General features: G+C 45.1%; 1 protein-coding gene and 1 non-coding gene across 2 annotated transcripts; both read left to right on the top strand.

The window, feature by feature from the left end:
• Positions 1-14: 14 nt before the first annotated feature.
• On the top strand, positions 15-22,907 carry eef1g (eukaryotic translation elongation factor 1 gamma). The gene is made up of 11 exons (XM_024415839.2): positions 15-73; positions 1,261-1,338; positions 1,638-1,718; positions 2,429-2,492; positions 11,933-12,075; positions 14,653-14,796; positions 16,413-16,542; positions 17,037-17,247; positions 20,054-20,226; positions 21,847-21,971; positions 22,550-22,907. The coding sequence occupies exons 1-11, from the start codon at positions 62-64 to the stop codon at positions 22,706-22,708; spliced, it is 1,320 nt and encodes a 439-aa protein (XP_024271607.1). The 5' UTR covers positions 15-61; the 3' UTR covers positions 22,709-22,907.
• On the top strand, positions 2,085-2,162 carry LOC112247177. Its single transcript, XR_002953030.1, has one exon. It is a non-coding gene; the product is annotated as a small nucleolar RNA SNORD36 (small nucleolar RNA).
• Positions 22,908-23,904: the final 997 nt, after the last annotated feature.

Here is a 23,904-nt window from a genome sequence, read left to right as displayed (position 1 = left end):
GCCCGAACTGGCAGTAAATACGTCACTGGTGCGCGTCCACGTTCTTTCTCTCGTCCTAAAGATGGCGGCAGGGGTGAGTGAACCGGAGAGATGCCTTGTCACAGAATTTATACTTGCGTTTTAACAACCATCTGTACAATATCAGCCCCATCCATCCACTTATCCGCTACCTTTTAGTGCATCTGAAATATTTATGCCCTTTAAACGTCATTGCCGTGTTTATTTGTACCCCTTTTTCAGTCTTTCTAGACGTTGCAGCATAATAGCTTGGGTGGTGGTTAAATGACGCCTCTTTCCGTGCCTTATGCCACGTTGGGTTTCTTCAGAGTCCGTGACGAATAATGAATGATATTTCATCGCAGTCGTATGTATACATGGCATATTTAGGACTTTAATGTTCTAATCAAAGCATCCACATATTGCCATCCGGAGTCTATTGGTAGTTTACTTGTGACCAGCTGGCTAACTAACGTTAAACTGAACAATAATGTAAACGTAACGTGTTGGTCCTATGTTTCATGAGCTGAAATAAACGTACCCAGACATTTTCTGTACGCCCAAAAAAGCGGAATTCTCTTAAATGTTGTGCACACATTTGTTTACGTTCCTGTTAGTGGGCATTTCTCCTTTGTCAAGATAATCCATTTACCTGACAGATGTGGCATATCGAGAAGCTGATTAAACAGCATGATCATTACATAGGTGCACCTTATGCTGCCGACAAGATAATGTCCACTCTAAAATGTGCTCTTTTGATGCACACAAATGTCTCAAATTTTGAAAGAGTTTAAACAGGAATCCACCAGAGCTGTTGCCAGTGTTTTTTATTGTCTGTTAATAATTTTGTTTAGTATATTTTACCTCTTATGTTTGTGGGATTGGAGAAGATGATGAGTTAAGGCTAAACGACAGACTCACCATTTAACTCGAGCCCAGCCTCGCTGACGCTATTGCTTTGCTATTTTCCAAATTTATTTTTGTTGTTGACCACTATTTCTCCCTGGCATCCGTTGATTTAAGTCACTCTAATCCTACAAGGGTAAAAACTCAATTACTTTTGTTATATTATTTGACCTATTGGTTAAAAGGTGTTTTTGATTGGATAGCCTCCTGTTAGAACCCCATAGTTGTGTAGCTTCTACTAGTTCCTGCCTAAACCACCACCACCTGGATCTAGAAGCACTGCTGTGTACATTGTTTTTCTTCCGCCATTTTTAAATAAAGTTGTGTTAAAAAACAAAACTCTTCTCCCTTCCACAGACTCTGTACACGTATCCAGAGAACTGGAGAGCCTTCAAGGCTCAGATTGCAGCCCAGTACAGCGGTGCCCGCCTCAAGGTACTACACGTTTAAACCTGCCTTCATCATGTCTTTTTTTCTTATTGTCCTGTGTTTTGTTGTTAAATTATGTATTTATATAGTTTTTTTTACTGCGGCTGTAAGGATGACAAACTAACTCTGTTTACACAGGCAGACCAATTCTGATCTTTTCCCACTAATTGATCATTTGACCAATCAGCTATTTTGTCCATAATTGGGAGAGAAAAAAAGAGAAAAAATCAGAATTGGGCTGCCTGAGTAAACACAGTCTAATTTTCCCTTTAGGATGAATTAAGTATCATCTGGTCTCTCTTAAGGTGGCCAGCAGCGCCCCCGCCTTCACCTTTGGACAGACAAACCGTACCCCTGCCTTCCTCAACAACTTCCCCTTGGGCAAGGTGAGTTTCAGCATCCCCTTTTGTAATTAGATGCGTCTTACATGGTTACCCTATTCCCTACACAGTGCACTACTTTACCAGGACCCTATATAGGTAATAGGGTGCGACTTGGTATATGGTTTCCATTTTAGTCATTTAGCAGACGCACTTATCCAGAGCAACTTACAGGAGCAGTTGGGAGTTAAGTGCCTTGCTCAAGGGCACAACGACAGATTTTTCACCTAGTCACCTCAGGGATTTGAACCTGCGACTTTTCGGTTACTGGCCCACCGCTAGGCTACCTGCTTTACTGTGTACACGTCCTTGGACGATAATATTTTGTATTGTCTGTGGTTGTAGGCTTATATTCCTAAAATAGTTTGTATGATGCAATGATGATGATTTTTGAATTTCTTCACCTGAAATAATAATGATGTTTTATTGAGCTTTTTAACCCTGAGCGTCAGACGTAAACAGACTTTTAACGTAGCCTGATCCCAGATCTGCTGTCATATCTGCTCCTCATCATGCCAAACACGGCAAGGTGTGGCACGACAGCGCAGACTGGTGCCCAAGCTAGATTGAACATGGGTTTCATATCAATGCTGGATTTTCCCATAAACAAAATGGTTGTTGTCATCCCGTCTAGGTACAGGTGTTGAAAATGCACTCAAACTAATCCAAATAAATGACTGAATTTTTGTTTGTTTTTTTACTGTCCCCCTCAACAGGTACCAGCTTTTCAGGGCGATGACGGCTTCTGTCTTTTCGAGAGTAATGCCATTGCTCACTACTGTAAGTCTGTGTTTCACGTCCCATCTTTTTCAGTGTTTCGTCCCAAATGGCACCCAATCCTCTACATACAATAGTGCACTATCTTTGACCGGAGGCCATAGGGTAGTGCACACTATAGGGAATATGGTGTCATTATGGGCTCTAGCCCTTCAGCATTTTATGTGGACTGAAAGTGTCTGAAGATGAATTCAGAGATGCAAACTAGTCACCTTTTGGCCAAATGTACAGTTTTGAATCCAAAATAGGTGACCTATGTGATTTGTGTAGATCCAATCGGAAAAGTTTTTTTGGGGGGTGGATCACTACTGGCTTTAAGGGGGTTGGATCACTACTGGCTTTACTACTGGCTGTAAGGGGGTTGGATCACTACTGGCTTTAAGGGGGTTGGATCACTACTGGCTTTGTTGGAAGGGGGGTTGGATCACTACTGGCTGTTACTGGCTTTAGGGGGGTTGTTGGATCACTACTGGCTTTAAGGGGGGTTGGATCACTACTGGCTTTAACTGGGGGGGTTGGATCACTACTGGCTTTAAGGGGGGTTGGATCACTACTGGCTTTAACGGGGGGGTTGGATCACTACTGGCTTTAATGGGGGGGTTGGATCACTACTGGCTTTAATGGGGGGGTTGGATCACTACTGGCTTTAATGGGGGTTGGATCACTACTGGCTTTAATGGGGGGGGTTGGATCACTACTGGCTTTAATGGGGGGGTGGATCACTACTGGCTGTAAGGGGGGTGATGAGCGTTTGGAGCAATTCTGGCTGTATCCAAGGCTCAGCCAATCGTTTTACATAACAGAATGCAGCACGCAATTGGAGAGAGAAGAGATGCCCAACTTACTATTTACAGCATCAGCCTGCGCTCTGAAAGACAGTTTGTCAGTTAACTTACAGCAGCGCGTCCCCTGAACCATAACAAAGAGGTACTGTAGGTCAGAAGCCTGACCATGGAGACGGGGGGTGAGAAGGTGATGGAGCAGCACTTCATGACCTGTAACCGGAAAAAACACCTGGCATTTGGAAAGTTTGAGGTGAGGGAGACAGTGTGGTGGAACTAGTATTGGTAGCATTGTGAAGGATCTTGCTAGCGGGATCGAATTCTCCGTTAACTAGCCAGAGAAATGTTGAGCAACATTAGCCAACTGATCAAATACTAGAGTTTATGGTGTGAAAATTAGAGGGCTCATAAAGTCAGACAGCTAACGTTACAACATCAGATGAGATGACGTTAGTAACCTAACCAATTCAATACAGTATTAACGGGTATACGACACCTTGCCGCTCATCAAGTTATAACGCGTTAGTTGCTTACTGGACCCTGGAAATCGGTGTGAAATGTTAACTATCTGTGAACTGATGATTTCCCTCTAAAGTATGTGGTAATTTTCAGAATGAGAGAATTAGGTGAAAATGAGTTGTTGCTTGTTAAACAGGTGGATTCAGGGATGAAGTGGAGCTGGGCCTGGTTTAACAGGTGGATTCAGGGATGAGGTGTAGCTGGAGCTGGTTTAACAGGTGGATTCAGGGATGAGGTGTAGCTGGAGCTGGTTTAACAGGTGGATTCAGGGATGAAGTGGAGCTGGGCCTGGTTTAACAGGTGGATTCAGGGATGAGGTGTAGCTGGAGCTGGTTTAACAGGTGGATTCAGGGATGAGGTGTAGCTGGAGCTGGTTTAACAGGTGGATTCAGGGATGAGGTGTAGCTGGAGCTGGTTTAACAGGTGGATTCAGGGATGAGGTGTAGCTGGAGCTGGTTTAACAGGTGGATTCAGGGATGAGGTGTAGCTGGAGCTGGTTTAACAGGTGGATTCAGGGATGAGGTGGTGGAGCTGGGCCTGGTTTAACAGGTGGATTCAGGGATGAGGTGTAGCTGGAGCTGGTTTAACAGGTGGATTCAGGGAGCTGGGCCTGTTTAACAGGTGGATGAGGTGTAGCTGGAGCTGGTTTAACAGGTGGATTCAGGGGGATGGAGCCTGGTTTAACAGGTGGATTCAGGGATGAGGTGTAGCTGGAGCTGGTTTAACAGGTGGATTCAGGGATGAGGTGTAGCTGGAGCTGGTTTAACAGGTGGATTCAGGGATGAGGTGTAGCTGGGCCTGGTTTAACAGGTGGATTCAGGGATGAGGTGTAGCTGGAGCTGGTTTAACAGGTGGATTCAGGGATGAGGTGTAGCTGGGCCTGGTTTAACAGGTGGATTCAGGGATGAGGTGGAGCTGGGCCTGGTTTAACAGGTGGATTCAGGGATGAGGTGGAGCTGGGCCTGGTTTAACAGGTGGATTCAGGGATGAGGTGGAGCTGGGCCTGGTTTAACAGGTGGATTCAGGGATGAGGTGGAGCTGGGCCTGGTTTAACAGGTGGATTCAGGGATGAGGTGGAGCTGGAGCTGGCCTGGTTTAACAGGTGGATTCAGGGATGAGGTGGAGCTGGGCCTGGTTTAACAGGTGGATTCAGGGATGAGGTGTAGCTGGAGCTGGTTTAACAGGTGGATGAGGTGTAGCTGGAGCTGGTTTAACAGGTGGATTCAGGGATGAGGTGTAGCTGGACCTGGTTTAACAGGTGGATTCAGGGATGAGGTGTAGCTGGAGCTGGTTTAACAGGTGGATTCAGGGATGAGGTGTAGCTGGAGCTGGTTTAACAGGTGGATTCAGGGATGAGGTGTAGCTGGACCTGGTTTAACAGGTGGATTCAGGGATGAGGTGTAGCTGGAGCTGGTTTAAACTGGATGCTGCTATAGAGGTGAAAGAAACACCACACACTTTCCTTCTTTCTCAATACAGAGTTATGCCAGGTGTTACTCTGCCTGAAAGAGATCAATTATGCAAACAAACGGTCTCATTCTTGGGGCAGCAGGTAGCCTAGTGATTAGAGCGTTGGGCCTGTCACCAAAAGGTTGCTAGTTCGAATCCCCGAGCTGACAAGGCAGAAATCTGTTGTTCTGCCCCTGATCAAGGCTGTTAACCCACTGTTCCTAGGCCGGCATTGTAAATTAGAATTTGTACTTAACTGATTTGCCTCGTTAAATAAAGGTCAAATAAAAAAATCTCTGCTGGCACATTGTAGAACAGATGTCCACAGGCAGAAAGTGGACAATGTAATAACCTGCAGTGTAGCCCAAAGATATGGTTTTAGTTGTGTTGAACTTGACAGTAAGACCTGAGAGTGAGGAGGATTATTACATGGTTTTACTCAGTGAATGTTATTTTTCCACACATGAAGCCTTGTGCACTTGATCGATGTCTACTATCGTGGCCACTATAATAGACCAAAAATAGAATCCCTGTTTGTTTTTTTATTTCTACTTTAAGATGTTTTTCCCCAAGTGCAATATTTACATGTGTGTGTGGTCACAAACATACTATTATAAAGGATGTCATGGTAACCAGTGTACTATTATAAAGGCTGTCATGGTAACCAGTGTACTGTTATAAAGGATGTCATGGTAACCAGTGTACTATTATAAAGGCTGTCATGGTAACCAGTGTACTATTATAAAGGCTGTCATGGTAACCAGTGTACTGTTATAAAGGCTGTCATGGTAACCAGTGTACTATTATAAAGGCTGTCATGGTAACCAGTGTACTATTATAAAGGCTGTCATGGTAACCGGTGTACTATTATAAAGGCTGTCATGGTAACCAGCGTACTATTATAAAGGCTGTCATGGTAACCGGTGTACTATTATAAAGGCTGTCATGGTAACCAGTGTACTATTATAAAGGCTGTCATGGTAACTGCAATATCAGTGTTTTGTTTATTTCTCAAGACTTGAGTGTCATTTTGCAGTAAAGTCTAGGCAACAAATAACATTTGGATTGCTGTCGTTACATTCTTTAGCTCTGAGTCAGATTCACATGAACCACTTTTTATTTTACACACCGAGACTAATCATGTAGATTATATTCTTTGTTTAATTAGTGAACCTTCATTTCAACCTAGCAGGGATTTTGTCTTTTGCATGTTTCAGTGAAACCGTTTTTGGCCCTCAGCAGTTTCCATCCCTGTGAATTGTTTTGATTCTTTTAAGACAAGGGTGGCCAGCTACCCTCCTCCATAGCAGCCCTCATACAGGGTTTGGTTTCCAGCTGTCCTAATTGAACACCTGATTCTACTAATCAGCTGACAATCATGGACTTTTGTTGGTTGCATTGGGTGTTTAGAGCTACAGCCCTGTTCTTCTCATGTACACTTGCATATTTTCTCAAGTGGATGAAACAGGGTTGGAGAATTGAGACTTAGCCCAAGCCTGTTTAGCCAGTATCTCTCCAGAGGCTGTGTTTATCAATATCTAATATACTTAGTTACATCTGCTATGATGAAAATGAGATTTGTTAAATCTTTTAAGACGGTAGTTGTTATACAGACTCTCCCTGTGGTGTCTGGCTCTGTCCTCTCTCTCCCTGTGGTGTCTGGCTCTGTCCTCTCTCTCCCCCTGTGGTGTCTGGCTCTGTCCTCTCTCTCTCTCCCCCTGTGGTGTCACCTAGAGAGTAGGGTTGGGCTGTGTACCGGGGTATAATTGGAATTACCCACAGGATGGATTTCATAAACCGTCAAATTTCGTTGAAATCGTTTTATTTTGAGTTTTTCGATAGATTTGAATATTTTGTAGACGCTGAGTAAATACCTGCAGTCTACTTGTGCAATACGCAAGGAGATTAACGACACATGTCGTTATTCATTTTGCTTGTCACGTTATTAGTCGTTATGAACAGTAGTTCCCCCAGAACAGTGTGAGCTGGTGAGTCTATAGTGTTGTACGTAATATCAGTGAGTCTTGTGTTGTGTGATGCACCTGAGGTGAAGTCATTCACTACTAAATGTTTCGGATCTTATAACTGTCTAAGATGTGCTATAGTCTCCAGCTGTGTATTTGGTTTGTTGTTAGTTATCTAAGTGGTTGATTTTAATAAGGAGACGGAGGGGGGGGGGGTTCTGCTTTGTTTTGCTCTGCCATATCTCTCCCCCCCGTGGTTCCCGCTAGCGTTACCCCCCCCTGTGGTTCCCACATTTTTGGGTTTTGATTCCAGCACTACACAGTTGATCCAAATAACCAACTCCTCAAGCTTTGATGATTTGAATCAGCTGTGTAGTGCTGGAACAAAAACCAAAACGTGCTCCCAGGGGGGAACCCCATGACTGTGTTTAGGAAAACCGCGTGCTAGAGAACAGATGGCCTGAGGCTCTGGTTGTGTTTCCTTAGTGACAAGGTTATGGGTTGTAATTATGAGAGGTATTGTCATGTTGAAAGCACAGAGCATGTCTGTCTAAACTACTGGCTCACAGCTCAGACACCCCACCAGACATGCCTACAAGAGGTCTCTTCACAGTCCCCAAGTTTAGAGCAGACTATGGGAGGCACATAGTCTTACATAGAGCCATGACTATATGGAACTCTATTCCACAGTACTACATAGAGCCATGACTACATGGAACTCTATTCCACAGTACTACATAGAGCCATGACTACATGGAACTCTATTCCACAGTACTACATAGAGCCATGACTACATGGAACTCTATTCCACAGTACTACATAGAGCCATGACTACATGGAACTCTATTCCACAGTACTACATAGAGCCATGACTACATGGAACTCTATTCCACAGTACTACATAGAGCCATGACTACATGGAACTCTATTCCACAGTACTACATAGAGCCATGACTACATGGAACTCTATTCCACAGTACTACATAGAGCCATGACTACATGGAACTCTATTCCACAGTACTACATAGAGCCATGACTACCTGGAACTCTATTCCACAGTACTACATAGAGCCATGACTACATGGAACTCTATTCCACAGTACTACATAGAGCCATGACTATATGGAACTCTATTCCACAGTACTACATAGAGCCATGACTACATGGAACTCTGTTCCACAGTACTACATAGAGCCATGACTACATGGAACTCTATTCCACAGTACTACATAGTCTTGACTACATGGAACTCTGTTCCACAGTACTACATAGAGCCATGACTACATGGAACTCTGTTCCACAGTACTACATAGAGCCATGACTACATGGAACTCTATTCCACAGTACTACATAGAGACATGACTACATGGAACTCTATTCCACAGTCCTACATAGAGCCATGACTACATGGAACTCTATTCCACAGTCCTACATAGAGCCATGACTACATGGAACTCTATTCCACAGTACTACATAGAGACATGACTACATGGAACTCTATTCCACAGTACTACATAGAGCCATGACTATATGGAACTCTATTCCACAGTACTACATAGAGACATGACTACATGGAACTCTATTCCACAGTACTACATAGAGCCATGACTATATGGAACTCTATTCCACAGTACTACATAGAGCCATGACTATATGGAACTCTATTCCACAGTCCTACATAGAGCCATGACTACATGGAACTCTATTCCACAGTACTACATAGAGCCATGACTATATGGAACTCTATTCCACAGTACTACATAGAGCCATGACTATATGGAACTCTATTCCACAGTACTACATAGAGCCATGACTACATGGAACTCTATTCCACAGTACTACATAGAGCCATGACTACATGGAACTCTATTCCACAGTACTACATAGAGCCATGACTATATGGAACTCTATTCCACAGTACTACATAGAGCCATGACTACATGGAACTCTATTCCACAGTACTACATAGAGCCATGACTACATGGAACTCTATTCCACAGTACTACATAGAGCCATGACTACATGGAACTCTATTCCACAGTACTACATAGAGCCATGACTACATGGAACTCTATTCCACAGTACTACATAGAGCCATGACTACATGGAACTCTATTCCACAGTACTACATAGAGCCATGACTACATGGAACTCTATTCCACAGTACTACATAGAGCCATGACTACATGGAACTCTATTCCACAGTACTACATAGAGCCATGACTACATGGAACTCTATTCCACAGTACTACATAGAGCCATGACTACATGGAACTCTATTCCACAGTACCACATAGAGCCATGACTACATGGAACTCTATTCCACACTACTACATAGAGCCATGACTACATGGAACTCTATTCCACAGTACCACATAGAGCCATGACTACATGGAACTCTATTCCACAGTACTACATAGAGCCATGACTATATGGAACTCTATTCCACAGTACCACATAGAGCCATGACTACATGGAACTCTATTCCACAGTACTACATAGAGCCATGACTACATGGAACTCTATTCCACAGTACTACATAGAGCCATGACTACATGGAACTCTATTCCACAGTACCACATAGAGCCATGACTACATGGAACTCTATTCCACACTACTACATAGAGCCATGACTACATGGAACTCTATTCCACAGTACCACATAGAGCCATGACTACATGGAACTCTATTCCACACTACTACATAGAGCCATGACTACATGGAACTCTATTCCACAGTACCACATAGAGCCATGACTACATGGAACTCTATTCCACAGTACTACATAGAGCCATGACTATATGGAACTCTATTCCACAGTACTACATAGAGCCATGACTACATGGAACTCTGTTCCACAGTACTACATAGAGCCATGACTACATGGAACTCTATTCCACAGTACTACATAGAGCCATGACTACATGGAACTCTATTCCACAGTACTACATAGAGCCATGACTACATGGAACTCTATTCCACAGTACTACATAGAGCCATGACTACATGGAACTCTATTCCACAGTACTACATAGAGCCATGACTACATGGAACTCTGTTCCACAGTACTACATAGAGCCATGACTACAGGGAACTCTATTCCACATCTGGTAACTGATGAAAGCAGTAAAATTACATTTAAAAAACAGATAAAAATACACCATATAGAACAGCAGGGACTGTGAAGAGAACACAGACGCGCGCGCACACACACACGATAACATACACACTACACACACACATGGATTTAGTAGTGTAGATATGTGGTAGTGGGGGCCCGAGGGCACACAGTGTGTTGTAGATATGTGGTAGTGGTGGAGTGGGGGCCCGAGGGCACACAGTGTGTTGTAGATATGTGGTAGGGGTCAGAGAGCACACAGTGTGTTGTGGATATGTGGTAGGGGTCAGAGGGCACAAAGTGTGTTGTAGATATGTGGTAGGGGTCAGAGAGCACACAGTGTGTTGTAGATATGTGGTAGGGGTCAGAGATCACACAGTGTGTTGTGGATATGTGGTAGGGGTGGAGTAGGGGTCAGAGGGCACACAGTGTGTTGTGGATATGTGGTAGGGGTCAGAGGGCACACAGTGTGTTGTAGATATGTGGTAGGGGTCAGAGGGCACACAGTGTGTTGTAGATATGGGGTAGGGGTCAGAGGGCACACAGTGTGTTGTAGATATGGGGTAGGGGTCAGAGGGCACACAGTGTGTTGTAGATATGTGGTAGGGGTCAGAGGGCACACAGTGTGTTGTAGATATGTGGTAGGGGTCAGAGGGCACACAGTGTGTTGTAGATATGTGGTAGGGGTCAGAGGGCACACAGTGTGTTGTAGATATGTGGTAGGGGTCAGAGGGCACACAGTGTGTTGTAGATATGTGGTAGGGGTCAGAGGGCACACAGTGTGTTGTGGATATGTGGTAGGGGTCAGAGGGCACACAGTGTGTTGTGGATATGTGGTAGGGGTCAGAGGGCACACAGTGTGTTGTAGATATGTGGTAGGGGTCAGAGGGCACACAGTGTGTTGTGGATATGTGGTAGGGGTCAGAGGGCACACAGTGTGTTGTGGATATGTGGTAGGGGTCAGAGGGCACACAGTGTGTTGTTTTTTTGCTGGACCCCAGGAAGAGTAGTGCTCCATAATAAATACAAATTGGTAAACCTCCCACAAGAAGACAAAAGGACATTGTTTGTTAACATCTAAGCTTCTTTAATGTTGGTAAATGCTGAAATCATGAGGGGGAGAAAAAATGAACTGTTCTTTGTTAAAACCTACAGGAGGGTATCTCTCCAGGAACAGGGTTGGAGTTAAAACCTACAGGAGGGTAGCTCTCCAGGAACAGGGGTGGAGTTAAAACCTACAGGACAGTAGCTCTCTAGGAACAGGGGTGGAGTTAAAACCTACAGGACAGTAGCTCTCCAGGAACAGGGTTGGAGTTTAAATCTACAGGGGGGGTTTAGAACCATCCTTATCAGTGGTATTTCTCTGCCACAACACCAGGGTGTTTTATAAAGGAGTACCACTGCAGTGAAAAGCCCTACTGCTAGCATACTGTATCTGGGGGTTTTGATCTGAGATATAAGTCATGACTGGACTTTTCTAAGAAAGGTCATTGGTCTGAAAAGTCCACCAAAGCGTTTGGATTCTCACAGCCCTTTGGGACGACATTATCTCGTTAAGATCTGTGCCCACATTCTCATCTTGTGGACTGTCTGTCTTGTCTTCTCCTCCAGTGAGCAATGAGGCCCTGCGTGGCAGCAGTCCCCAGGCCCAGTCCCAGGTGCTTCAGTGGGTAAGCTTCGCTGATGCTGAAATCATCCCTCCAGCCTCTACATGGGTCTTCCCCACTTTGGGAATCATGCAGTTCAACAAACAGGTATGTACGGTTATCACTGATGCTATTTCTGGGTTTGTTCCAGGTCCACTGTAGATAAGTTATGCTGTAGATCAGGTGGGGGCAATTCCAAACCTCGAGGGCCTGATTGGTGTCACAGTTTTGCCCCCAGCTAACACACCTGATTCCAACAATCACCTGATCATGATCTTCAGTTTAGAATGCAGTCCTGTAGGATATTACTGTGAGACCTTTTTTGTCAGTATTGCTGTTGATAATCTCTCACAACACCTAGAGAATGTTAATTCACATGCTCTAGTGATCACCTGAGAGATGTTCAGCGTGACCATCCATTTGCTATCTAACCTCCAAACAAGCTTCAATGCCATACAACACTCCTTCCGTGGCCTCCAACTGCTCTTAAACGCTAGTAAAACCAAATGCATGCTTTTCAACCGATCGCTGCCTGCACCCGCATGCCCGACTAGCATCACCACCCTGGATGGTTCCGACCTTGAATATGTGGACATCTATAAGTACCTAGGTGTCTGGCTAGACTGCAAACTCTCCTTCCAGACTCATATCAAACATCTCCAATCAAAAATCAAATCAAGAGTCGGCTTTCTATTCCGCAACAAAGCCTCCTTCACTCACGCCGCCAAGCTTACCCTAGTAAAACTGACTATCCTACCAATCCTCGACTTCGGCGATGTCATCTACAAAATGGCTTCCAACACTCTACTCAGCAAACTGGATGCAGTATATCACAGTGCCATCCGTTTTGTCACTAAAGCACCTTATACCACCCACCACTGCGACTTGTATGCTCTAGTCGGCTGGCCCTCGCTACATATTCGTCGCCAGACCCACTGGCTCCAGGTCATCTACAAGTCCATGCTAGGTAAAGCTCCGCCTTATCTCAGTTCACTGGTCACGATGGCAACACCCACCCGTAGCACGCGCTCCAGCAGCTGTATCTCACTGATCATCCCTAAAGCCAACACCTCATTTGGCCGCCTTTCGTTCCAGTTCTCTGCTGCCTGTGACTGGAACGAATTGCAAAAATCGCTGAAGTTGGAGACTTTTATCTCCCTCACCAACTTCAAACATCAGCTATCTGAGCAGCTAACCGATCGCTGCAGCTGTACATAGTCTATTGGTAAATAGCCCACCCATTTTCACCTACCTCAACCCATACTGTTTTTATTTATTTACTTTTCTGCTCTTTTGCACACCAATATCTCTACCTGTACATGACCATCTGATCATTTATCACTCCAGTGTTAATCTGCAAAATTGTAACTATTCGTCTACCTCCTCATGCCTTTTGCACACATTGTATATAGACTCCCCCTTTGTTTTCTACTGTGTTATTGACTTGTTAATTGTTTATTCCATGTGTAACTCTGTGTTGTCTGTTCACACGGCTATGCTTTATCTTGGCCAGGTCACAGTTGCAAATGAGAACTTGTTCTCAACTAGCCTACCTGGTTAAATAAAGGTGTTCTCAACTAGCCTACCTGGTTAAATAAAGGTGTTCTCAACTAGCCTACCTGGTTAAATAAAGGTGTTCTCAACTAGCCTACCTGGTTAAATAAAGGTGTTCTCAACTAGCCTACCTGGTTAAATAAAGGTGTTCTCAACTAGCCTACCTGGTTAAATAAAGGTGTTCTCAACTAGCCTACCTGGTTAAATAAAGGTGTTCTCAACTAGCCTACCTGGTTAAATAAAGGTGTTCTCAACTAGCCTACCTGGTTAAATAAAGGTGTTCTCGACTAGCCTACCTGGTTAAATAAAGGTGTTCTCGACTAGCCTACCAGGTTAAATAAAGGTGTTCTCGACTAGCCGACCTGGTTAAATAAAGGTGTTCTCGACTAGCCGACCGGTTAAATAAAGGTGTTCTCGACTAGCCGACCTGGTTAAATAAAGGTGTTCTCGACTAGCCTACCTGGTTAAATAAAGGTGTTCTCGACTAGCCTACCTGGTTAAATAAAGGTGTTCTCGACTAGCCTACCTGGTTAAATAAAGGTGTTCTCGACTAGCCTACCAGGTTAAATAAAGGTGTTCTCGACTAGCCTACCTGGTTAAATAAAGGTGTTCTCGACTAGCCTACCTGGTTAAATAAAGGTGTTCTCGACTAGCCTACCTGGTTAAATAAAGGTGTTCTCGACTAGCCTACCTGGTTAAATAAAGGTGTTCTCGACTAGCCTACCTGGTTAAATAAAGGTGTTCTCGACTAGCCTACCTGGTTAAATAAAGGTGTTCTCGACTAGCCTACCTGGTTAAATAAAGGTGTTCTCGACTAGCCTACCTGGTTAAATAAAGGTGTTCTCGACTAGCCTACCTGGTTAAATAAAGGTGTTCTCGACTAGCCTACCTGGTTAAATAAAGGTGAAATAAAAAAAAATCCCGCTGCAGTAAAACAACTTGAAATGCGGTTTGGTGGCTGTAGTTCTCAATGAAGTGTCTTAGGAGCTACCTCATCAGTTCTAGTTAACTGCTACTCTGATCCATTTGGATGCCATGTCTCTTGACCTGTATGTAGCCTCTAGTCTTGTACAATGTAATGTATTCATTGGTAATTGTAATGCATTGCATCAACCCTCTCCCTCCCTCCAGGCAACAGAGCAGGCCAAGGAGGAGATGAAGAAGGTTTTGTCTGTCCTCAACCATCACCTCAACACCAGGACCTTCCTGGTTGGAGAGAGAGTCAGCCTGGCTGATATCAGCGTGGCCTGTAGCATGATCTGGCTCTATAAACAGGTTTGATTTTTCTCTTTTACTGTTATGACAGCGAATACCCTAGGGGCTTCATGTCTCTGACTTAGTCTAGGTGGGTGTTTCCCTATGCGTTCCTCAAAGTACCTGTTGGACTGCACACACTTTGCTTCAGTTAACTGATCAGTGGTTTGTTGAATCAGGGAACCTCGTGTGTTTATTAACAAACAGGATGTGTCTCAAATCGGCTCCCTATTAAGTGCACTTTGGGACTAAAACACAGGGATGATTTACGAGACAGTAACCATAGTGATGGACTAAAACACACTAGCGTTCCATTTAGGATGGTTTACCAGAGACAGTAACCATAGTGATGGACTACAACACACTAGTGTTCCATTTAGGATGGTTTACCGGAGACGGTAACCATAGTGATGGACTACAACACACTAGTGTTCCATTTAGGATGGTTTACCAGAGACCGTAACCGTAGTGATGGACTACAACACACTAGTGTTCCATTTAGGATGGTTTACCAGAGACAGTAACCATAGTGATGGACTACAACACACTAGTGTTCCATTTAGGATGGTTTACCAGAGACAGTAACCATAGTGATGGACTACAACACTAGTGTTCCATTTAGGATGGTTTACCAGAGACAGTAACCGTAGTGACGGACTACAACACACTAGTGTTCCATTTAGGATGGTTTACCAGAGACAGTAACCGTAGTAACGGACTAACACACTAGTGTTCCATTTAGGATGGTTTACCAGAGACAGTAACCATAGTGATGGACTACAACACACTAGTGTTCCATTTAGGATGGTTTACCAGAGACCGTAACCGTAGTGACGGACTACAACACACTTTCAATGGAGATTGAAAAGTCCATTGATGGATTTTGAATCCAGGACTTATTCTGGGTCTGGGAAACCTTACGATATGGCTTTGATGTCCTATGACTTGGCCTTTCTCTTTCCATTCCTCGAGGGAGTACTTCCTAAGGACTGCACATATCAGCTCTAGATACAAACGTGCTCTGTGGATTGGGAAACACTGTCCACGTGGTTGGTTTGGTGTAGTAGAACTGTCCACGGTGGTTGGTTTGGGCTAGTGGAACTGGCCACGGTGGTTGGTTTGGGCTAGTGGAACTGGCCACGGTGGTTGGTTTGGGCTAGTGGAACTGGCCACGGTGGTTGGTTTGGGCTAGTGGAACTGGCCACGGTGGTTGGTTTGGGCTAGTGGAACTGGCCACGGTGGTTGGTTTGGGCTAGTGGAACTGGCCACGGTGGTTGGTTTGGGCTAGTGGAACTGGCCACGGTGGTTGGTTTGGGCTAGTGGAACTGGCCACGGTGGTTGGTTTGGGGTGGAACTGGTTTGGGGCTAGTGGAACTGGCCACGGTGGTTGGTTTGGGCTAGTGGAACTGGCCACGGTGGTTGGTTTGGGCTAGTGGAACTGGCCACGGTGGTTGGTTTGGGCTAGTGGAACTGGCCACGGTGGTTGGTTTGGGCTAGTGGAACTGGCCACGGTGGTTGGTTTGGGCTAGTGGAACTGGCCACGGTGGTTGGTTTGGGCTAGTGGAACTGGCCACGGTGGTTGGTTTGGGCTAGTGGAACTGGCCACGGTGGTTTTAAATTACCCTCTCCTCCTGTAGGTCCTTGAGCCTTCCTTCCGCCAACCGTTCCCCAACGTGACCCGCTGGTTCCAGACCTGCGTCAACCAGCCCCAATTCAAGACCGTGCTCGGAGAGGTCAAGCTCTGCGACAAGATGGCTCAGTTTGATCGTAAGGACCAACCTTAGCATTAAGCATTGTTCTAGTTCCATGATCCAAAATTTATGATTTCTGTGAAGCATAGTGTTGTATTTTCTGCACATTTTACACGTTTTGATAGATTTTCTAAATGACAAATATTTGGAGTTTGTTTTCATGGAGAAGATTGAAAGATTGTTTCTATGAAGTAATTTGTCACCCACCCAAGACCGTACTATCATGACAGAGGCATCCCCCTCGTTGTGAAATCTAATCCTTGGGATAATAACGCAGGACTTTGGCACAGGTTGAAGTAGACCCAATCTACAATAATCTGACTTGAAGACCTGGGACAATAGTTACTATATTATGAGCGGTGCCGGTACGCCCCACTTAAAGCACTGATGTATGCTAATGTTGTCAAATGGTAATAGCATTTCGTTTTTATGTTAAAAGATGCAAACGCAAGGATACACTGAGTGTAGTACACTACACTGGATTGGTTATTGAATGTCTTTATTCTCCAGCCAAGAAGTTCTCTGACATGCAGCCCAAGAAAGACTGCCCTCCCAAGAAAGACGCTCCCCCCAAGAAGGAGAAAGCTGGAAAGGAGGGGGGCAAACCTCAGGAGAAGAAGAAGAAGGAAGCTGCCCCTGCCGAGGAGGAAATGGACGAATGTGAAGCAGCTCTGGCTTCAGAACCCAAAACAAAGGACCCCTTTGCTCATCTGCCAAAGAGGTATATCATATCTCCACCTACATCAGACCTGAGGGTTATACTGACAACCTGGATCAATGCGTTAGCAAACTAACTTGTCTAAATATTGTGATTTTAATATGTTTGGAAGATGAGCTTGACATGGTCTTGGTGTAATTTATTGAAACAACCAATAACATACTCTTGAGTGTGTTTCAGATGTCTGGAAACAGATTTTCAGACATCTTTGCACTGAAATGACGTTTCCATAAGTATTCAGACCCTTTACTCAGTACTTTGTTGAAGCACCTTTGGCAGTGATTACAGCGTTGAGTCCTCTTGGGTATGACGCTACAAGCTTGGCACACCTGTATATTACCATCACTCATTCATATATCCTTATGTACATATTCTTTATCCCCTTACACTGTGTATAAGACAGTAGTTTTTTTTTGGAATTGTTAGTTAGATTACTTGCTCGTTATTACTGCATTGTCGGAACTAGAAGCACAAGCATTTCGCTACACTCGCATTAACATCTGCTAACCATGTGTATGTGACAAATAAAATTTGATTTGATTTGATTTATTTGGGGAGTTTCTCCCATTCTTCTCTGCAGATCTTCTCAAGTGCTATTTTCAGGTCTTTCCAGAGATGTTCGATTGGGCATAATTCCTGGCTCTGGCTGGGCCACTTAAGGACATTCAGAGACTTGTCCCAAAGCCACTCCTGTGTTGTCTTGGCTGTGGTCATAGGGATGGTAAAACCTTTGCCCCAGTCTGAGTGCTATACAGCAGGTTTTCATCAAGGATCTCTGTACTTTGCTCCGTTCGTCTTTCCCTCGATTCTGACTAGTCTCCCAGTCCCTGCCGCTGAAAAACATCCCCACCGCATGATGCTGCCATCGCCATGCTTCACAGTAGGGATGGTGCCGGATGTCTTCCTGATGTGACGCTTGGCGTTCAGGCCAAAGACTTCAGTCTAGGTTATTTCAGACCAGGCAGTCCTTTGGGTGCCTTTTGGCAAACTCCAATCGACCTGTCATGTGCCTTCTACTGAGGAGCGGCTTCCGTCTGGCCACTCTACCATAAAGGCCTGATTGGTGGGGTGCCGCAGAAATGGTTGTCCTTCTGGAAGGTTCTCCCATCTCCACAGAGGAACTCTGGAGCTCTGTCAGTGACCATCGGGTCCCTGACCAAGGCCCTTCTCCTATTGCTCAGTTTGGCCGGGTGGCCAGCTCTAGGAAGTAGTGTCTTGGTGGTTCCAAACTTCTTACATTTAAGAATGATGAAGGCCACTGTGTTCTTGGGGACCATCAATGCTGCAGACATATTTTGGTTACCCTTCGCAGATCTGTGCCTCGACACAATCCTGTCTCGGAGCTCTACGGCCAATTTCTTCGACCTCATGGCTTGGTTTTTGCTCTGACATGCCTTGTCAACTGCGGGACCTTCTGTAGACAGGTGTGTGCCTTTCCAAATCATGTCCGAACAATTGAATTTACCACAGGTGGAGTCCAATCAAGTTGTAGAAACATCTCAAGGAGGATCATTAGAAACAGGGTCCACCTGAGCTCAATTTCTAGTCTCTTAGCAAAGGGTCTGAATACTTTTTTTCTTTTCTTTTTAAAGGTATTTCTGTTTTATATTTGCAAAACAATTTAAAAACCTGTTTTTGCTTCGTCATTATGGGGAATTGTGTGTAGATTGAGGAAACATTTTAGTTAATCAACTTTAGGATAAGGCTGTAACGAAATGTGAAAATTCAAGGGGTCTGAATACTTTCTCGAATGCACTGTACACTGAACAAAAATCTAAACGTAACGTGTGAATGTTTTGGTCTCATTATTTCCTGAGCTGAAATAAAAGAGCATCAGAAATGTTCCAGACGCACAAACATATTATTTCTCTTCCCGTTAGTAAGCATTTCTCCTTTGCCAAGATAATCAGCCATCTGACAGGTTAAACAACCAATTATCTGTCAACAGCTCCGGTGGACATTCCTGCAGTCATCATGCCAATTGCACGCTTACTCTCAACTTGAGACATCTGTGGCATTGTGTTGTGTGACAAAACTGCACTTTTTTTTTTTTTAGGTGCCATTTATTGTCCCCAGCACAAGGTGCACCTGTGTAATGGTCATGCTGTTTAATCAGCTTCTTGATATGCCACATCTGTCAGGTGGATGGATTATCTTGACAAAGGAGAAATGATCACTAACAGGGATGAAAACAAATTTGTGCACAACATTTTAGAGATGCTTTTTTTTTGTGTGTATGGAACATTCCTGTGATATTTTATCTCTGCTCGTAAAACATGGGACCAAAACATTTACATGTTGTGTTTTTTCAATATTTTTCTTCAGAGGAGAGAAGGGGTGAGCTTAAGATTCTGTCTATTTAACCGTATGTGTAGAGACTCAAGCTGTCCCAAATGGGTCCCTAGGGCACTGGTCAGAAGTTGTAAGGAACCCAGTATCATTTGGGAAGTATCCCAAAAGGCAGAGATTGAGTTTTGAGGGAGCTAGAAATTGGTATGCTGGCTGCGGGGAATGTCTACCAGAGCTGTTGACAAGAGTTTGGCAGTACGTCCAACCGGTCTCACAACCACAGACCACGTGTATTTAATCCTGTGGTATCGTACATGATCTGCTCATAACTCAATCTTCTCTTTTCTCTACTGGTCAATAGTTTATTGTGTACGTGGTCGGATTGTGGTCTAATAACTCAATCTTCTCTTCTCATACCTCTCATTCACTATACCGGTCCAAAGTCTATATCAACCTCTGTACTCTACATAGCCACCTAATAACTCGGTCTCCTCGTGTCCTGCTCTCTCTCTCTGTGCAGTGCGTTTGTCATGGATGAGTTCAAGAGGAAGTACTCTAACGAGGACACGCTGACTGTAGCCGTGCCCCACTTCTGGGAACACTTTGACAAGGAGGGCTACTCCATCTGGTACGGCGAGTACAAATTCCCCGAGGAGCTTACCATGACCTTCATGAGCTGCAACCTCATAATGGGTGAGATACCTACCACAGCCGTCCATAGGCTCTACACCCACAGATCCACACAGCCACCCACAGAGACACAGCTGTCCATAGGCTCTACACCCACAGAGCCACACAGCCATCCATAGGCTCGACACACACAGATCCACACAGCCACCCACAGAGCCACACAGCTGTCCATAGGCTCTACACCCACAGATCCACACAGCCACCCACAGAGCCACACAGCTGTCCATAGGCTCTACACCCACAGAGCCACACAGCCGTCCATAGGCTCTACACCCACAGATCCACACAGCCGTCCATAGGCTCTACACCCACAGATTCACACAGCCGTCCATAGGCTCTACACCACAGATCCACACAGCCGTCCATAGGCTCTACACCCACAGATCCACACAGCCACCCACAGAGCCACACAGCTGTCCATAGGCTCTACACCCACAGAGCCACACAGAGGCTCTACACCCACAGAGCCACACAGCCATCCATAGGCTCTACACCACAGATCCACACAGCCGTCCATAGGCTCTACACCCACAGATCCACACAGCTGTCCATAGGCTCTACACCCACAGATCCACACAGCCGTCCATAGGCTCTACACCCACAGATCCACACAGCCGTCCATAGGCTCTACACCCACAGATCCACACAGCCGTCCATAGGCTCTACACCCACAGATCCACACAGCCGTCCATAGGCTCTACACCCACAGATTCACACAGCTGTCCATAGGCTCTACACCCACAGATCCACACAGCCGTCCATAGGCTCTACACCCACAGATCCACACAGCCGTCCATAGGCTCTACACCCACAGATTCACACAGCCGTCCATAGGCTCTACACCCACAGATCCACACAGCGTCCATAGGCTCTACAGCCACCAGTCCATAGGCTCTACAGCCACCCACAGAGAGACACAGCTGTCCATAGGCTCTACACCCACAGAGCCACACAGCCGTCCATAGGCTCGAGACACACAGCCGTCCATAGGCTCGAGACACACAGTCCATAGGCTCGAGACACACAGCCGTCCATAGGCTCTACACCCACAGATCTACACCCACACAGCCGTCCATAGGCTCGAGACACACAGCCGTCCATAGGCTCTACACCACACAGCCGTCCATAGGCTCTACACCCACACAGCCGTCCAGGCTCTACACCCACACAGCCGTCCATAGGCTCTACACACCCACAGCCGAGGCTCTACACCCACACAGCCGTCCATAGGCTCTACACCCACACAGCCGTCCATAGGCTCTACACCCACACAGCCGTCCATAGGCTCTACACCCACACAGCCGTCCATAGGCTCTACACCCACACAGCCGTCCATAGGCTCTACACCCACACAGCCGTCCATAGGCTTCACACGCACCCGACTCCCAAATGAATCATTTAGAAAGTAGTGACACGTGTACTTCATACTGTTAAGGTACAGTTATGTAGACGCCGACTCGACAGCAAATTTCAAGTCCATCTCAATTAATACACGCAGTGTTACGGCCGTGTATTTAGAGTCAAGGATTCCACGTGTATCGATCATTGTCCAAAAAGTACTGAATGTCGGGAGTCACGAGGGTGTAAAAATGGCGATGTTCTGAGAGCGGCTTCATCTTTCAGGAATGTTCCAGCGTCTCGACAAACTCCGCAAGAACGGCTTTGCCAGCGTGATCCTGTTCGGAGGGAACAACGACAGTAGCATTTCTGGGATCTGGATCTTTAGGGGACAGGACTTGGCTTTCACTGTGAGTTTCTGTTTCCCCTTGGGGTGGAAGGACATTTTTACTAGACCATTCTGGTCTGTTATTCGCCCAGGGGATAATAAAGTTGACTAAACTGAGCACTTTTGGAGAGACACTGGGGGACTGGTTTCCCAGACATAGATTAAGTGTAGTCCAGGACAACAACAAAATATATATTTTAGTTCTGGACTAAACTTATTGTGTCTGGGAAACTGTTCCTAGAGGTTGAATTGAAAATTTGCTCTTGGAGATCTGTGTGTGTGCACATACACACACACACACACACACACACACAGATAGATATGTGTGTGTATGCACACATACACACACACACACACACACACACACACAGAGATCTCCAAGAGCACGTTTTCAATTCAACAATATATATATAATATATACGCACATTTTGTGTGTACATATATACATACATACAAGTGACTTGGTTGATCTTGTTATAGTCTCACCAAGCATTGATAAACCCAACAAGTTACTTCTCTCCCAATATTGGGGATATCGTTCATTCAATGATTGTGTGATTGCGTTTAGTTAACCACTTATCATCTCTCCCTCCTGTGTAGTTGTCTGATGACTGGCAGATTGATTACGAGTCGTACGCCTGGCGCAAACTGGACCCCGACAGCGACGAAACCAAGACCATGGTCAAGGAGTACTTTGCTTGGGAGGGAGAGTTCAAACACGTGGGAAAACCCTTTAGCCAGGGCAAGTGCTTCAAGTGAGCAGCGTGGAGGAGGATGGCACCATGACCCCTATACGTCCGACGCTATACATCAACACCTTAACCTAAAGGACATTCAACCACCTTAACTGCACTTGGACCTTCTCAAACTGATCTTCAGTTGGAGTGGATTGTGTCGCAATGGTTCAACAAAAGTACTTGTTTTGAGTTGACAAATAAACATGTTTTCCACAATGCCATTTTGTGGGGGGGGTTGTTTTTGGTGATAGAATTCCCGCCCCAAAAAAAAGGAATGGTAGATTTCTTGACTCTTCTTGTTGTTTTGTGGCCTTGAGTTGTGTCCCCTCACCTCTTGAGCCTGAATCTCTTCTCAGTTCAGAGTGCCAGTCTGTTTGAGCCACTACCTTGTCAGTCATTGTCATGTTTGGCTTAACAATGAGCAATGGAATTGGCACAAACCGATCTGGGACCAGGCTAATTCGGTTAAAATATTCAGTCATTTTATTGTTTTGGTGTATCTATCATGGAGTAAAAAATAATTAAATGGCTGCCCATTAAATAATTGGTTGTGTACATTATAGCCTTAATGTGGTGAAAAAGAAATACATTTAACATCTACAGTCTCCCCTCCCTCAGCCTCGCGACTCTCCCGCCCCTCCCTCAGCCTCGCGACTCTCCCTCCCCTCCCTCAGCCTCGCGAGTCAGTGCATACAGTGGTTGTGTCCCAAATGGTACACTATTCTGTTTAAAGGGTGAGTAAACTGTGTCCTGTAAATAATCATAGTAAATAGAGTACCACAGTACGAGTCATAATACCCATAAAACCTAGCGGTCAAACAGGGAAATGGTTCCAATAGTTTTTCCACCAGTCATTTTTCCTATGGGGGATATTTAAATAAGGGCTGTGCTTCTTTGTGGGCTTACCCTGATGTGACATTTTGATGTCCGTGTAAATCTCAGACAAGGTGACTGTTATCAATATATTTACCCCCCCCAATAAGGACATGCCAATTATCTGCTATAGTAGCTATCATGAACTACAAATGCCTCATCTGGACGAGACTGTCGCCATTGAGGCAAAACTAAGAATTTCTGGATTAGCTGTAATGAATAAATTGGTTACATCGTCTATAAATGGACAATTTTGTGAACTGTCTTGTGTAAATTTTAAATTGACACTATTTGATAGCGACGGTGTCTGCTAGAGATGACGTACAAGGAGCTTGCAGGGATTTG

The sequence above is a fragment of the Oncorhynchus tshawytscha genome, linkage group LG08, assembly GCF_018296145.1.
Source record: "Oncorhynchus tshawytscha isolate Ot180627B linkage group LG08, Otsh_v2.0, whole genome shotgun sequence".
In the NCBI taxonomy this organism is placed as follows: domain Eukaryota; kingdom Metazoa; phylum Chordata; class Actinopteri; order Salmoniformes; family Salmonidae; genus Oncorhynchus; species Oncorhynchus tshawytscha.
Note: the sequence above shows the minus strand (reverse complement) of the source record. Positions and strands in the feature narration are given on the sequence as shown.